The sequence below is a fragment of the Amphibalanus amphitrite genome, unplaced genomic scaffold (assembly GCF_019059575.1).
Source record: "Amphibalanus amphitrite isolate SeventyFive unplaced genomic scaffold, NRLGWU_Aamphi_draft 000392F_arrow, whole genome shotgun sequence".
Classification (NCBI taxonomy): domain Eukaryota; kingdom Metazoa; phylum Arthropoda; class Thecostraca; order Balanomorpha; family Balanidae; genus Amphibalanus; species Amphibalanus amphitrite.
This window is the reverse complement of record NW_024881886.1, coordinates 506,630-523,831: the sequence shown is the minus strand read 5'-3', so window position 1 is coordinate 523,831 and position 17,202 is coordinate 506,630. Positions and strand designations below refer to the sequence as shown.

General features: G+C 46.5%; 1 protein-coding gene across 2 annotated transcripts in view; it reads left to right on the top strand.

Annotated features, from left to right (window-relative positions):
* The window catches only part of LOC122390346 (nitric oxide synthase-like protein), a 31,828-nt gene extending 19,324 nt beyond the window's left edge, over nt 1-12,504 (top strand). For both annotated transcript variants that reach the window (XM_043383202.1, XM_043383203.1), the window contains 16 exons: nt 794-888; nt 1,162-1,306; nt 3,439-3,561; nt 3,885-3,979; nt 4,234-4,425; nt 4,748-4,922; nt 5,212-5,426; nt 5,682-5,872; nt 6,244-6,413; nt 6,872-6,999; nt 7,393-7,475; nt 7,802-7,889; nt 8,063-8,187; nt 8,455-8,603; nt 8,927-9,118; nt 11,856-12,504. In XM_043383202.1, the coding sequence (XP_043239137.1) occupies nt 794-888; nt 1,162-1,306; nt 3,439-3,561; nt 3,885-3,979; nt 4,234-4,425; nt 4,748-4,922; nt 5,212-5,426; nt 5,682-5,872; nt 6,244-6,413; nt 6,872-6,999; nt 7,393-7,475; nt 7,802-7,889; nt 8,063-8,187; nt 8,455-8,603; nt 8,927-9,118; nt 11,856-12,017 (2,328 nt within the window). In that variant the 3' untranslated portion in view covers nt 12,018-12,504. The remainder of the gene's footprint in view (nt 1-793; nt 889-1,161; nt 1,307-3,438; nt 3,562-3,884; nt 3,980-4,233; nt 4,426-4,747; nt 4,923-5,211; nt 5,427-5,681; nt 5,873-6,243; nt 6,414-6,871; nt 7,000-7,392; nt 7,476-7,801; nt 7,890-8,062; nt 8,188-8,454; nt 8,604-8,926; nt 9,119-11,855) is intronic.
* The last annotated feature ends 4,698 nt before the right edge of the window (nt 12,505-17,202 follow it).

The window sequence follows — 17,202 nt, the reverse complement described above, 5'->3', positions numbered from 1 at the left end:
TGAACGCTCAACTCATGCATATTGATTATATGTATACGATGAAGTTTGATATAATCGTAAACGAAATTAAAAGACCTTTGTCAAAATTAATTCACGCCCGTCTATATCAGATGGACGTTGTCATATTCAGTGTGCTATGTCTAAATCCACTGAACAGTGTCGAAGTTGTGCACACTGCCTATTTTCAATGCCCCTTATCGTGAAGGCGCGTTGTGTCGATGAGAGGCGCGCAAATGTCGAAAGACCACGCCTGTTGCCGGCTTAAATGTAAGAAGTCTATATGACCTGCACAGATGCCGACTCGCAATGAAAAAAGGTGTACTTTGCTTGTTCCTTCTGCGTCACAGTCGCAACTCCTTTGTTTGTCTGTCCCACTGTAGTTTCTCTTATGGTGCGATCGCTATTATCGGCCCTGCTTTTGCCGTTGGTGTTTCTGAACTGCAGCATGACTTACGAGTAGGAGATGTTGGATATCTTACGCTAAACGTCATACCGCCCACCTCAAGGTCACTAATGTTATCATTTGAAACGGCATAAGGAGGCTGTGCACTGTGCAGTTCAGCAGCAATTTTATGGCGATGGCGACTTTTGCTTGATAACGTCTGTCAGCTATGGAGGCCTTACCTGTCAGGCTTAGTTTCTAAAATTGTTTCTGTCTGCAGTGAAACGTAAAACTTCTTGGAACTGTCGCAAACTATATGCATAACTAATTAGAGAGTCATGCTACATCCTTCTAGCCTCCCATGTCTGCAAAGCCATATTGATCTCACCGGTCGACTTTTCGTCTGAACAGGTGCAAGCATGGAAGACACACAACTGGAAGAAGCGTGATGGCAGCGAGGCGGTGCGAAAGCAGCAGCGCAAGTTCCATTTCAAGGAGATCGCGGGGTAAGCCCCTCTGTCAGATTCGCCGTCGGTTTCCGATTGCCGGGTCCTAGCTGGTGGGAGTGGAAAGGGCGCTGGGTGCATGGAATGTCAGTTGATTGTGTTGAAATCCGACTGATCGACTTTTCTTGAAACCAGGTCAATTGAACAGTCGCCCGCGAGTTCCATTTCCATGGAATTGTAATTTCGGCAGCAACACCACCCTTGCAATACCATGTCAACACCATGTGACACGGACTCCGTGACACTGACACTGACACTGCCCCCGTCCTCCAGCGCTGTCCAGTTTGCGTCTCAGCTGTTCGGGGAGGCGTTGTCCCGCCGTGTCAAGGCCACCATCCTGTACGCCACGGAGACGGGAAAGTCAGAGACGTACGCCAACATGCTCGGCCAGGTCTTCAGCCACGCCTTCAACGCCCAGGTGAGTCGGTGAAACCGAATGATTTTAAGTATCTATGTGCTTTTAGGCAAGATCGCTGTTTGCGCTTTGCGGGAAGTTTATGAAAAATGACGAGAAAACTGTAGAACTATTCTTTTATTTTATGTATTTCAACCATTATCTTAGGATTATGATAGGGCGGCATAGTTTCAGCGTTTTGTCTCCTCGCAATATCCTAACAGCGTGCGTTAGGTTCCCAATACAATTCAGCTGTAGAATGGTCCGCGGTGCAACCGTCTTCCAGTCTGAACATCACACTAGACCGCGAATCACATCCGTTTTATATCGCGCAGAACGGGACCGTCTCGTCGACATTCAGCATTTACAGGTAACAGGTTTTTCCACCGCCGTGCTAACCAGATTGCCGGCCTCTCAGCTATCGAGTTAGAGCGTCCAGCGTGGGCTGTCCATCTGGCCAATGACATTAGTTCGGACTCTGCCGCCCCACGCACAAGACTTGTTTCCGATCCGCCCCTCTATGGCTCAATGGGATGGACGCTGGAGCTTTGTGGCTTCTACGGTTCACCAGCTGGTCCACGAGATGATTTTAGTCACCACATTTCTACCCCTACTAACCGTTTTCACGACGGACTATTTGCGAATGCACCAAATGTGACCTGTCCTAATCTGCACCAAATCCCTTTTACAGCAATTATCTTTATGTCAGGAATGTATTTCAGTTCTTTCCTCGAAAATGTTGTCTGATAATTTGAAAAGCAGGCAGTGCATACCTATATAAGCAACTGTGCAACCCAAACTGCAACACTTCTAAGAAACACGATGAACCAAATTTGACCAAATATGCACCAAATGTGTACCAGATAGCCGTCGTGAAAACAGATAATATTTCATGTAAGATAATGTGCCGACCAATATATCCAATAGCGGACCATGATGATTAATTATGAGAGAGTAGCGACGGTTTATCGGCACACAAGTGCACAGTATGACCTTGTAAAATCACCCGTCCCCCATAGGACTCCTGCTAAGCACTGAGTCTGCGCAACAAACCGTGCTTAGTGTGCATACTGCATGCTTTACACATTGCACTGGTCATGAATACCTATGCAAAAAAGCCGTCGGCAGAAATGCAAATTCTATCCACAAATGTGAACAGGGCAGCGGTTACGTCGAACTGAGTAACCGACTTAGGCTGACGCTTCTCTCGTCCGACATAAGAGTCTGAAGTAGCTTATGGTTTATGTTATATCAGAACGAAAGATTTACATTCCAGGATCATTAATCCTTCATGAGAATGACGCTTCTTTTAAAAATTGATGGTGCACTGGATCTCTGACTTCTTTCGCTTGTCGCTACGATACCATGGATCTGAAGGGAGATCTGACTTCTCATAAGCCAACTTCCGATAAGGATACATTATTCCGGAGCCATTGGCATCGGCTGTTGGCTGCCGATATAGGACAGCAGATAGGTATACGAGTGATTATGCTGTAGGATGTAAAATTGACTGCAATTGAAGGACATGTCATAATATACGAGGAATGTACACTATACGCGTATAAATGCAAAACATACGCGGAAGCGGTACGGATATCCGTTATTTACGCATAGAGTACAGGGAGTTGTTGCATCGGTGGCGCCGTGGTCACTACCTAACAAATGAATATGGATGGAGATTGAGCGTCGAAGATGAAGACCGATAAAAATCCGATAGTGTTGCGAAAAAAAGCATTGGTCACGTACCGTAAGGTGGGGCTATTTGAGACAGTGGGGCTATTTGAGACAGTATTTAAAATTGTTATAAAATAAAAACCGTTTGAAATTTATGCTTAATTTTTGCTCAGGCGATTTACTGCTCGATTTTATATCTTCCTGAGCAAAAATATCACATAAAAATCAAACGCTCTTCATTTTATAGCGATTTTAAATACTGTCTCAAATAGCCCCACTGTCTCAAATAGCCCCACTTTACGGTATACAGAGGCTGTGACCGCATATATTTTGTTTGGTTTTTGTGCTTTAACATGTTTCCTGGCGAGACATTTACGTATACATATAAGTGACAGTGTATTCATGACAGTCAATCTATTTTGGTCCCCACGGAGAGTCGAGCTGGCGTGTGCTGTCAGAGCTGACCTGTGCCGCCACCACAGGTGATGTGTATGGACGACTACGACATCGTTGACCTGGAGCACGAGGGCCTGCTGCTCGTGGTGACCTCCACATTCGGAAACGGAGACGCCCCGGAGAACGGAGAGACCTTTTTCAAGGCGCTGGTACGTGGCGTAGTCACTGATAAAAGGTGTTTTGCTATGATTTGGGACCGATACGGTGAGCTCCTAACGTTTAATCCCGAGTATGGTGTTCACTGTTCACGTGATATATTGAAACGGAATTATTGCTACATAAACTTTGATATTTATTATATAGACTTTTTCGTATAATTTTTCTGTTTTTTTTAATCGCTTATTCACGTCTTTCAGTTTTGTTAATTTTATTGTTTCTCTACATTTATTAGTTTCAAATATTTTCACTTTTGTGCATTTTGTCTAGTTAGTATGTGAGTGGTAGCCTGACCTGCGTTTCTGACCGTCCACAGCAAAACATGGCAGAGGAGTACCACCTGATGATGTCGTCCACCAACACGCTGGACAGTGTGCCGGACATCAAGAAACCCTTCAACCCCGCGCAGAGGTGAGACGCCACTACGCGTCGTCGAGGCTTGAAACGGAAAACCTGCATTAGAAGTGTGATGATGTCAAGTTTAGATATTGCTTATTCCTAGTTGCTTTAATAATCAATAGTATTTCTCCTGTCAACCTATCATTTAAAAACAATAACTTTCTTTTCAACTTCGAATTTTGCGATCGGCATTCAATTTTCAGTGGCTTACCGTTGACATTTTCTGCTGCAATGACAGCTATTGCTCCTTCCCACGTCTCTCTCAGGATCGTGCCGGTGGGTCAGTTCGCCCGCTCCCAATCGACTCCCAAGGGCATGTCGGCCACTGAGCCACTCTCCAAGGCCGTGCAGAACATGAGCGTGCCGAACACGCCGGACCGCACGGGACAAAACGGCGACTGGCAGCGCTGGCCGTCCGTCTACAGTGAGGCGCCTGCCGGCAGTCTGGCCAACGTCAGGTACTGGAGGGTGGACGTGGGTGGCAGTGCCGCTGTCTTTTAGTTTTGGGCGGTGTCAACGTCTATAAAAGATTGTTTGGGGAGCTTTTATGGTGTTTTTGACCTTTTTGTGACTATTTAATGCGAATTTGATGACATTCATTCAGTTTACCAGTATCTTGTGCACTTGTCCTCTTCGGTTTGAAGTCGATCATATTTTACGCATTATTTTCTCGATCATGCTATTGATAGAACATTATTTCTTAGGAAAACAGTGGCAATGTAGTGACCTACTAGGACCTACTACTACATCCTGCACCCAGTAATCCTCGCTTTTCCCCAGGTTCGCCGTGTTCGCGCTGGGCTCGAGCGCCTACCCCAAGTACTGCCAGTTCGGTAAGGATGTGGACAGCCTGCTGGGCCACCTCTCCGGCGAGAGGATCGAGCCCGTCGCCTGCGGAGACGAACTCAACGGACAGGAGCAGAGCTTCAAGGAGTGGGCCGCCGACGTCTTCAAGGTGGGTTATTCGATGAATCGGAAAGTGATGCCTCATACATTTATTTTTCGGTATGATTCTACACCTTTTGCTATGTATGATTTCAAGCTTTTTTCCAAGCATTTGAACCCTTTTGTTACATTCGCCCCATGCATCTATTTCACCTGAGTATTAGGTAGGTACATATCGTTTTTGTATATTGCTTATTGCGATTTGATCTTTAGACCCGGCCCACAGCTCCGTACCAAAGCTCCTACTGTCAAACACGCCTCAACAAACCCACTCCCCGTGCCCCGTCCCGTCACCTCAGGCCGCGTGCGACGCCTTCTGCCTGGAGAGTGACTCGGTGATGGCCCGTGCCACGGAGCGTCTCAACTCGGACAAGGCAGCCAGCCCGGACGCAGTGCGTCTGATGCAGACACACACTGCTGATGACTTGGTGCCGGGCCTGGGCCGCTGTCACGGCCGTCAGCTGATCTCCTGCACGGCCAAACACGCGAGAATGGTGCACGAGAAGGACACCGGGTAAGGAGGGTTGGAAGGGAGAGTGGGAGGGGAGAGATAGAGGAGAGAGGGAGAGCGAGACGGAGAAAAAAATCATAGGAAGGAAGTGAGAGATGATAACGGGAATTTTGTGTTGTGAATAAGAGAACACAGAGGACATGTACAAGTGGAATACGGTAACTTATAACATGAAATGTGAAAAATTAGCGTTATTCATTATCCTAACTCAATAGATACGCAACTCAATTTCATTTTACCCCCTTCCCCTCCTAATAGCCGCAGCACCATCAACGTGTCAGTGACTTCTGGTGGCAACCCGTCGAAGCTCAAGTTCAAGCCGGGCGACCACTTGGCGGTATTCCCGAGAAACCGCCAGGAGATTGTGAACGCGATCCGCCGGCGCCTGATCCGCTGTCCAGAGGGACCTGTCGAGCTCCAGGTCATGAGGAAGGTCACCACGCCTCTCGGTGAGTTGGAAAGTGGAGATGAAGGTAGCGGTGTGTTGTGTAGGTTAGGAGGCAATATAAAGGTGCCTAGGAGAGTCTGTGAAACCATTGTTTACTAGTGCTAGCTGTAGGTGTTGACATTAGGGAAACAAGTGTTATGATATATGTAGTATCTGTTCGTTTTCTTGCAGTTTGCAATTTTTTTCGAAGCCTTTGTTTACTAATCCAACCACCAAGGCTGATATGGATTAGATATAAAATGCTTACGGTACAAATTGCTTTCATTCTACGTGATTATCCAGGCCCACCTGTCACTAGCTCACAAACTCCATGATTTCACCCGTTCATCTAACATTCACCACCACCCTCTAACCTCCTGTGCTATCCCTCAGGCGTGGACAAGCGCTGGGAGGCGCACCAGCGTCTGCCTCGTACCACTGTCACCGATATGCTGACCTGGTACATGGATGTCACCACGCCTCCCACACCCAACATGCTGCGCATGATGGCCGCAATGGCCACCGATGAGAACGAGCAAACTAAGCTCAAACTGCTTGCCACGGTGAGTAGTCCGATCGAGGCAACTTGGAAATTGTGTAACTTTGATTTACAAGACTTCGTCGAGAGGCTTGTTTGACTGATTAAATGCAAAGTTATGATATGTTAAAAAAAGACATTCCTTTGGTCCACTCTATCGGTTCAATCCAGTTTTAACCATGCTGATCCTTTTATCTATATATGTAAAACATGTCGTTTTGAGTTTTGACCACTGTTAAACGACCCGATATCTCCCCAATTTTTGTTTTTGTTTTGTTGGGTTAGTCCCTTTCGGTCCAATGGGACCATTTCAGAACCGAGAGGATGATAGGATATAGGGGGAGACATTGGTCTGGGCAGGCACCCTAGTGAGTCACCGGGCCCGGGGCTGAGCCCGTGTCTCCCCAATTAACCCCAGTGTAACTTTATTTTATCTTGACTTCCGCATATGACCTCGTTTAACCCTGTCGCCATCTCCGTCAGAACGGCGAGGCGTACGAGGAGTGGAAGTTCACCAACTGGCCAAACCTGGCCGAGACGCTGGCAGAGTTCCCGTCGATCGAGGCCGACGGACCGTTCATCCTCTGCAACCTGCCGCTCATGCAGGCCAGGTGAGAGCAACCAGCCTCAGAGGATGGAGGCGTTTCCGTGATGAGAAACACTCATGCGATTGGAGCATTAGTTCGATACTTATAGCTAGGAATAAGATAAAAAACATTTTAGCGACGGTGTAGAGAAACAAAGCATATTCTTATATAACGATTTACAGCTTTCGCTGTCCTAGCACCGTGTTTCGTGGACTCAGCCACTCGAAACGCCGACGGCTCATGGCGTGCTGGAGAGCTTAAAGCTCTGCTCCTAGATGGCGTTAGTGATAAACGCCTGAAGTTATACTGTACCGCAATACCTATAGCTTCGCTACGCTCTACGCGCCGTCTGAAGCGTTATGGTGGCTGCATGATTCGAACTTGTGGGTCATTTTGTGTTGTCTGAATCGTTGACAGGGCGTACAGTATCTCGTCTGCCCCCGATTACCGCCCGGACGAGGTGCAGCTGACGGTCGCCGTCGTGCAATACCACACTCGGGGTAAGAGCTGTGCTCAGTCCTGACACCTATCGACGATAGATGTAACTACTTGGAGTAGAATAGATGTCGCGACTGTCGCAGAATTATTTCGTCGCTTGTGTTTTGTTATTCGGCAGCTGGCTCGGGTGAATGGTTATCATCGTGCTCGCATTTCATTTATGAACAAAAACATTAGAAACTGCATGCACCTATGCTATCGAATAAGTAAAAAAACCATTGATGAAGACGAAAGTTCAATGGTTATTGAACTTTCGTCTACATTTGATAGTTCAAAGGACACATTCAGTGTGCAATGTGCTCACAAACTGTGAATATCTCTTTCACAGGCGGCCAGGGCCCTCTTCACTACGGTGTGTGCTCCAACTACCTCAACGAAATCGAGGAGGGCGAGCGGATCATCTGCTACTTCAGAAAGTAAGCCAACCTCACTTCTGGACACATATGCAGTCACGTATATCAGAGTCAGTCTCATTTTATCTCTCCGACGCACGGGAACGTTCCCCACTATGCAGTTTGTCGCTATTATTTTTATGCATTATTGTTTTCTGTTGTAAACGTTTGGCATCATATTTTCGATTTATTTTCAGCGCTCCGTCGTTCCACATGCCAGAGAACAAGTCGGACCCGATCATGATGATCGGACCAGGCACTGGCGTAGCTCCGTTCCGCTCCTTCTGGGAGCAGCGGCACCACGAGAAGAGACGCGCGCCTGGTGAGTGGTGCACGAGAGACGGAGACGGAGACGGCTGAGAGACGAGAGACAGGTGAAATGAAACGGGAGACGGGAATCATGGAGACGGGACGGATAGACGGAAGACGGGTTTGAGGGTTATGAAGACGGATTATCGAACCAATTGAAAGGTAAAAATAAGTTGCATATTGCATAGCGTATCACGTTTATCGAGTTACCTTACGTCGGTGTTGTCTGCCGACTGGCAGTACACTTCATCCCCCTCCCCCCCTCCCCCCCCGTCTCCAGAAGGCACCAAGTTCGGCCCGATGACGCTGTTCTTCGGTGGCCGGAGCCGCGCCATGGATCTGTACGCCGAGGAGAAGAAGGGCATGATGCAGGACGGGGTGCTTACCAAGTGCCACCTGGCCCTCTCCAGGCAGCCCGGCGTGCCTAAGGTGGGATAGATAGGAAGCTAGGAGTTACTGGATAGGCAGCTAGGATGCTGGCTAGATAGGAAGCTAGGATGGTGGTTAAAGATAGGAAGCTAACAGGGCGGGTATATCAAGGAATCTAAAATGGCAGTTTGAAAGAAAATTAAATGTGGTGGGATAGGAATTGTGTATTCCTTGAAGATACTAAAATATTAAATTTTCCAGCCTCTAACATCATCGAATATAACTGTAAGTAGAGTACTTCAGTCTTCAACGGCTTCTGGTCGCTGCTATGATTCACTATGCCTCGTGGAGCCCAGCTAACACCTTTTCTTCTCCTCTCACAGACGTACGTGCAGGATCAGCTGATGGAGCAGCACGAGGACGTGCTGGAGTGCCTGACGAACCCCAACGGCCACATCTACGTCTGTGGTGACTGCACCATGGCCCACGACGTCTACCTGACACTGGAGAAGATGCTTTACACCAAGGCTGGCATGGAGCCAGAACAGGCTAAACTGTACATGGAGAAGATGAGGGTACGTGCTCAAACGCCGATGGCTGCGGACTATTTTGGTTGAATTGTTACACTAGATTTTATCTTGTTGAAAAACGGCATTTTAGAATTGTTTATTTAATCGTAAATGGTGAAGTAAAGTAAGCACCAACGGTAAAATTTCTACATGCATCTTTGCTTGTTCTAATCTTGAAAATGGAAGTCACGGTCCCGCTTTGATTCGTCCCTGGTCCAGGGCCTCGTCTAACATGTTAACTGGGGGGGCAATTGCCTCCCCCAGTGGAGCGGATTGCCCCCCAGTGGCCAACATTTGCCCCCCCCCCCCCAGTCAAAACGTTAACTTCTCACAAAATTACCTTCTCCGCAATACGTTTTTGTTAGGGATCTTACATGGATTTAACGAGAAACATGAAATGATTCGTTCAATAACTGTTCAGTGTTCATGGCTATGGGAAAAGATAGGGTTTTGTGATTTTCAGAGCTGTGCCCTGTTTCACGGCACGCCGCTTCACTCCGCTTCAGCGCGCTTCACTGAAGCGGCGAGTTAAACGGAACCTCCGATGCTAAGGTAAGACGTCATCACTAAACGCTAGCACGCTGTATTATATTGCTTGCAGTAGGTATTGTTTCGCATTGAAATCAGGAATATGACTGTTACATTTTATGTTTGTATTCTGCGACATATCTCAATGCGAAGCAATACTGCAAGCAATATAATACAACACGCTGTTGTTTTGTGATGAGGTCATACCTTAACATCGGAGGTTCCGTTTACCTCACCGCTTCAGTGAAGCGCGCTGAAGCGAAGTGAAGGGGCGTGCCGTGAAACAGGGCCCAGAGAGCGCCGAGTAGCAAATCATAAAATGGCAGCTGGCCAGCAACCCAGCTCGTGTTTGCCCCCCCCCCCCCACAAACATACAAACTCAATGAAACGCCCAACACGGATAGTACCTATGTTATCACTGTCTGGTGGGTCAATGTGAAGGGGTAGCACACTAATGTTAACCCTCGCCGGTATTGGTGTTTTTCCAGTCGCGAACGTATAAGGGGGGGGAGGTCCGTTAGACCCCCTTGCCGTTTCGCCCCTGATCGAGCTAGAACTTCGCGGAACAAACGACCGTGTTGCCCGTGACGAGAGGAAAACGATGATACCCAATTTCAAGATCCTTAGTCATCAGTTGACCTTCCAGGTCAGGTCAATGACCCAAAAGTCGGGGAAATCGGAACCTGTTAGAACGTCGTAAAGGGTGGCTGTTATGAGTTTTTCGGGGTGCTGATCACGAATACCATGTTAGTTATGATAATAGATAATGTCTCCATGCATTAACCCGGCGGCCGCTGGGCCTCCGCGCCACCCGCCGGCCGCTGGGGGGGGGGGCATATAGTTGCCCCCCCTTTACTTCTGCGACGATATCGTCGCAACGCGAAGAGATAGAGAAGCGAAACTTTGCACACATCTCCCTGAATACCTAGCCGAGGTTGTGTCCAAATTTGGTGTCGATCCCATTTGAAATGACGTCACAGTGACGTCATAAGTGAAATTATAGATTTGCGACTCTCATATTCCTCACGATACAGCAGATATATGGGACCGAATATAAAGGGCCAATTATTGGTCAGAAACTAGATGGAAGTGTAGTTAGATGTTTTAGGATGACAGCAGGTGCTGTCTAGTTCATTTACAGTTGAGTTTCATGCTCAGCGTCATCAGAAACGGTCCATATCAGAAAACGACAAAACTTCATGACGTCACTGTGACGTCATCTTAGGTGCTACAACCACCAAACTTTCCTCAAACATTGCCTAGGTATTCATTTGAAGCTATGACAAGTTTCACGTTCGTAGCTCATCAGGTTTCGGAGATATTTTACCAAACGTAAAGGGGGGCAACTTTATGCCCCCCCCCCCAGCGGCTCGTGGGTTAAGGTCAGGTCGGGTCAGATCAGGTCAGATCAACCAGTAAGGATTTTGCCGGGTATTCGTAGTAGGTGGCAAACACCTCTGACAGCTTCGTAACATGTTGCGAAGGCACCAAAACTTCTTCGTAATTGTTCAAATGGCTGCTAAATTCGAAATCAGCTCCAAAAACTAGTCTAAAAGCGTGTTAAACTCGAAAAAGTGAACCGAGGTCATCAAAGGTCAATGACCTGACCTGACCTTTCGGAGACCTTGACACCCACCCTAATGCATGGGGGCAACATCATATTCCATGTTTAAACGCTTGAAACCACGAAAAGACTGCAAACGCTCGGCTAATGCGAGCCGACGTAGGCCGAATTGCGTTTCCGGCTAAACCTGGTCTCGAAAAGTAACTCACAGGTCAAAGGTCATTTGGGTCAGGGTCATGAAAGTTTCAGAGTTGGTGTGAAATTGATAAACGCGAGGGTACTGAAAGTTGTGTCGCGATCGGTCGCTTTTTGCGCGACTTATTTGCGAAAAACCGAGAGGAGTCCGTTCGACCCCCCCCCCCGCACCCTTCTGCTATGCATGCGGGCGAGGGTTACGGTATGGCGCAGATCGTCTATTTTTGTTTTTGTTTTGTTTTCTTTTGTTAAAAAAAATCATGTTCTCAGGGCTGTGACGAAAAACAAGTGGCCTAAATCCGGTGAGAAAACAGGATTTGGGGGTACCCTAGGTTTGGCTCCTTCAGTCTCTGCCCCCCCCCCCCCCCCCCAGTGAAAATTTCTTAGACGAGGCCCTGCCCCGGTCGTGTGGATTCAGCGCTCTTACGCCATTTGACTGAGCCTCATCCCCTGCAGGATTCCAACCACTACCACGAGGACATTTTCGGCATCACGCTGCGAACTGCCGAGGTCACCGACAAAACCCGGGCGCTCATCAGCAAGAAGGCCTCGATGGACAAAGACACGGGCGCCGACCGTCTTCCCAAGTATCGTCGCGACTCCATCGGAGTCCTGTAAGGCGGCCGGCAGACAGCTGGCTGACCTTGACCCGGGCGGGGTCACGGCGGGGTCACGGCTCAGAGAGCGGTGATTGGTGGAGCAGCAGTGACGGTGACCGGAAGGGTTCGGCCGAAGGTCGCACCATGGAAATACTGGGCTGCTCAGTACTCATGTGAGCTGGCTTGGGCAGCCGTACAGTGCAGCAGCAACGACAACATCGAGTTGAGCCCCATATGACGACCGGTCACACCAGGAGGGTCTCAAAAACACCCAACGAATTGCAGTATTGTCTAACCTAAGGCCAGCAGAAGGTACGAGTGGTTTCTTTATTGTAGTTAAGCATCTTGTCAGTGACGTGTGTATGCGCAAGGCTCTCTGATCTTCCATCACGTTTTGTGTTATGGAAGTGATATAATCCCGAAAATAATCATGTTATCCAGGTTTGGTGTAGTTATGGCCAGTAGAAATGGTGGCGTGGCTGCCACTCGCAGCAATTTTACTAATATCGCGCAAATGATCATGTATCGTGATTTATTCATGCTAATGTGCCACGTTGCGGATTGTGCGACCATATTATTGTAGTTAGTTTAATATGTAGATATGCAGTAGGTACTTTGTTTAACTGTTAAATTTGTCTGAGATTACCTAAAAAAGCATGTAGTTAGAGTAGTCGGTGACAGGTGCGCCTTTTTCTCTTTCTTTTTTTTTGTGCGCGTTTTTCCTGCGTTTCTGAACGTATCACATTGTAGATCCAATTTTTATGTAACCACCCACCTCGTATGTTCTCGCGTATTCACTACTCATCTAAAATATTGAAAAGTTTAGAGTTAGCTTTGGACAGAAGTAGACGTGAACACAACGTAGGAGTTAAACTAACATTTAACAAACAGCGTGTTTTATTCATACGATGTCAGAACTAAACGCGAACAACGCCACACAAAAATTATAAATTGATGCGTGTTTTCTCGGAGTGTGAGCTGATTAGAGAGACGTTTATACAATCAGTGAGTTGATCGTAGGTAGAATAATGTCAGCTATAGTGAATTAACATCCGCATATGGGCTATGTATACAGGCTACCTATGTAGGCAAGTGCATATTGTAAACAAATTAATTGTGTTTAATTATTTCGCTACCGGAAGTAGTTATCAGGAAAATGTACGACTACATTACATCTTTGTAGGCAATAATGATTGGGGTGGTGCCTAGGCTGTAACCATTTTACTATTTCTACGTCGGTATCTGTAGCATGAGCAATCACATAAAAAATAAACGTGACACGTTTACAAGCGTCGTTTTATATTGTATATCCTACAGCAAACTTAACGTTTTCAATAAGAAGAAGTTTCAAAATAGCATTGAAATTTGAAAGGCAGGCCATGGTTTTGTCCTCCAACCAGCTTTGAGAAGATAAGTCACCATCCGTGTCCTAACTCGTTCAGCGAGTTCGTACGGCCGGGGAGCTTCACATCGTGTGACCTGTGTGACCCGCATCTGTAAACAGGCTGCACAGTTTAGAACAACTTTTTCTTATTAACAATTGTTTGTTTTTTGTATTAATTAGTTTTCTTTCTGTTATAAAAAAAAAACTAAACAACAATTTTTATCGATTTCGGGCGGTGCGGGAGGGACATTGCCACGAATGCCCTCCCCCCTCCCCTTGGATCTGTCAGTGCAAGTCATGTGCAAGTGCAAGATCAAGTGTAAGATCAAACCTTAAGATCAATTTATGATATTCGGCTTGGCCATGCCGACTGACTCGACGATTGCTTTCAATGGGTTTCGTTTTGTATAGGCCTGGTAGCGGCTGCGCACTAACAATAATTTCGGAGTTTTAGCATGCGCCCTGTTGGGCTATTCTCGGACCCTGCCACCCGTTGGGGGAGGGCGTTCCCCCCCCCCCCTTCCCAAAATCTGGAAAAGCTAGCGACTGATTTTCAAAATTAAAACGCCGTTCGATAGCCCCACAGGGAACTACCGTGCGACCAAATTTCATTGACCTAGATGCAACTGATGTGGTCATAGGTCACGCCAAAGGTCGCATTTTCACCGTTTACAGGCCGTCGAAGGCCAATACGTTACAGTAAAAGGCGTGTTTTCACAAAATAATCGATATATCGAATACTTTTTAAAACAACGGTCTATAGAGCGCTCTTGTCTCATATCTACATATGCTTCTGAATGAGGTCACTGCTACCAGTTTACTAGGTCAGCTTATAGGGGTCAGGTCACTTAGGGTCACTTTATGAATGAACCCAACTATACTAGGGTCGTGTGATGCATGCTTTATGGCCAATTTTACATTTCAAATTTATTGTTGGTTTAGGTGGTTTAGGCGACCATTGAGGCCAGTTGTGGTTACGATCTGGTGGAGGTCAAGTCAAAGATGCCAGATTTCAAAGTTGATATTTTTGCATGTGAAGGTTATCCTTTATATCTATTCCATGCAGTTCATCAATGGCAGGGCTGCGGTGTCAATAGATTTTCGGTGACCCCGACTCAGACTCCGGAGCTCCGGTATCTAAAATCGACTCCGACTCCGACTCGAACTCCGGCAAGAACTGTCGACTTCGACCGACTCCGACTGCAACTCCGAGTCTGACTCCGCAGCCCTGGTCACGGGGAATACAATGATGATATTTTTACGCTATGTGGCCTAGAACGGCCAAAAATTGAGCTCGAAAATTTGACGTCATCCATTTTGAGCAGTTATCTTCTTTTTTCGCCATAACTTTGCAAAAAATGGAGGTAGCGAGTTCAAGTTTGGCATGTTGATTGGCAACCTTCATTTTTAACCTTTTTTTTAAAGATTAACCCTCGCCGGCACAGGCCATTTTGCGTCCTTCGACGGCACAATACTCGCGTCCTTTGCGTCCTGCTAGAACGTCAAATCTGCTATGGTTTTTTTTTCGTGGTGCTGATCACGAATATCGAGTTAGTTTTGATCACAGATGATGGCTTCATGCATTTAGGCCAGGTTGGGTCAGGTCAGGTCAGGTCAATCAGTATTCGCCTGCCGGGTATTCGCACCGTGTCGACCGCTTCTGACAACTTCGTAACATGCTAAAAAGGCACCAAAACTACTCCGTACCTAAATGTTCAAATGGCTGCGAAGCTCGAATTCGGCTCCAAAAACTAGCCTAGAGATATGTTAAACTCGAAAAAGTGAACCGAGGTCATCAAAGGTCAATGACCTAACCTGACCTTCAGGTGACCTTGACACCCACCCTAATGTATGGGACCAACATCATATCACAGGGTTGGACGCTGGAAACCACGGAAAGACTGCAAACGCGCGGCTAATGCGAGCCGACACGCCGAATCGCGAGTCCCGCGATTCGGGACTCGCGACTCCGCCGAATCGCGAGTCTAATTTACAAAATGATATTTGAAGACCACTGCATCGAAATTATCGCCAAATTAACAAGCTAGAGCCTTGTCAAAAATGCTATGTAAACCGGGTTATTGTTCTCGCCACTAAATATTTCTCGGTATCTTATTTGAAAAGAACCAAAAGAATGAACCATGAGAGAAACTGATGAATATTTCATAGGAGAGTTTTCTTATTTATTTTTGTTTTATTTCACACTTCAAAAAGAGCATTTCACACTTCATATGTGTAATGATTATGCATTTCACACTTCATAATCATTAGCATTATTATGTTAAAAATATGTATATTTAGTTCATATTACGTCATTTATCTGAACCGGAGTGAGTAGCTTTGCTGTTGTAAGATGGCGCAACCGACACATTTCAAGGCCACGGCATCAAAGCGCTCTCTGGCACGCGTATTTACAAATTGCAACCGAGCTCCGCCGTGGGGTAAGGTGGGCAGGGGTTTTCGCACTACGGCTGCGGTTGAACTACCGTCTGTGGTAGAAACTTCAGGACGATGGCGCGTTTCATACGAAATGTAGCGCAATGTTTGTTTGCTTCTGAACTTCTACTGTTATTGCTGTGAATTCTTGAAGTGGGAGTGTTTCAATAGCAATTTGTGGATTATTTGAGTTTATTTATATAAACATAGAATAGTATTATGAAACATTGTGTGGAAACTGCAAATACTGATATGATCAATTACTTAGTTTGGAAATTGATACACATTTTGTAGAGATTTGTCTGGCAAATGGTGTAACAAACCTTACCTGGTTATCTTACCTGGTTCAAGCCTATCATGATCTGAAGCGGTTGTAACAAATCAAAATTGCTTTGATGTTACATAGTACCTTGTTGGAAAGACTGGAGCATGGTTCAAGATGATGTGTAAAAATTCAAGATTTGTGGGAAAGCTTGTGACTGAAGAACGAAAACAGTTCTATATGATGGCTCAATCAAACATGGAAATGGACGACAAAAGTAGAGTTTCAACATTCCAGCATGTGAGAATAACTTCAGAAATTCATAATTCTTGTAGTATTGCATTCTTCTTATGTACAGTTATAGGTTTTGTTAGGGTATTTGAAATTCATTGTGTCAGTTGAGATATAGATGGATTGCGGACAAATTTTAGAATCATTGCAGGGTAGCTAGGTATAAGGTACTTGTTCAGTAAAAGGGTATGTGATGAATGCCATGAGAAGGTTTTTATGATTTAATATATGGCCGTTGTTGTACCTACAAAAATGCAAGCTTACTAGCAACTAGTTTCTGAATCAACTCGAAAGTATTTGCCATGGATGTAAATATGTTCCTGCAAAGTTTGTCAATAAATTTGTGTGATGTTGACCAGAGAGCTTTATCATCTGGGCATTTATGTCGCTTCTTACATAAGGTGTTAAGCATAGTAATTACGGATGAACTTTGTGCCAATATCTTAAATGCACAATGTATGTAGCATGTCTACAACCCTCACTGATCTATATAGCTATAGGCATTTGGCACCAGCAAGACCAAGGGCATGAACTTCACAATTGCTCAACCTTTTGTCATGTACCACCAGTCACTTTTTTACTTAAGGTGCACATAGCAGTGCACACAACAATGTGCAGGGGGCCTACACAAAAACAACATGATTGTTGTGTTATGGTCCAACCCCCGCACGGCTGCTGGCCGCGCCTGCGCGCGCCCCTGCCGCCGCCACCGCTGGCCGCCCCGGCTCCGTGCCTGTGAGCGCCTCTGCCGCCGCCAGCTGACGGTGCGCGCCGAGCGGCGAGACTGGCGCGGGCGACGAGGCGCGGCGCTCGCCATACTTGTTTCTCTTT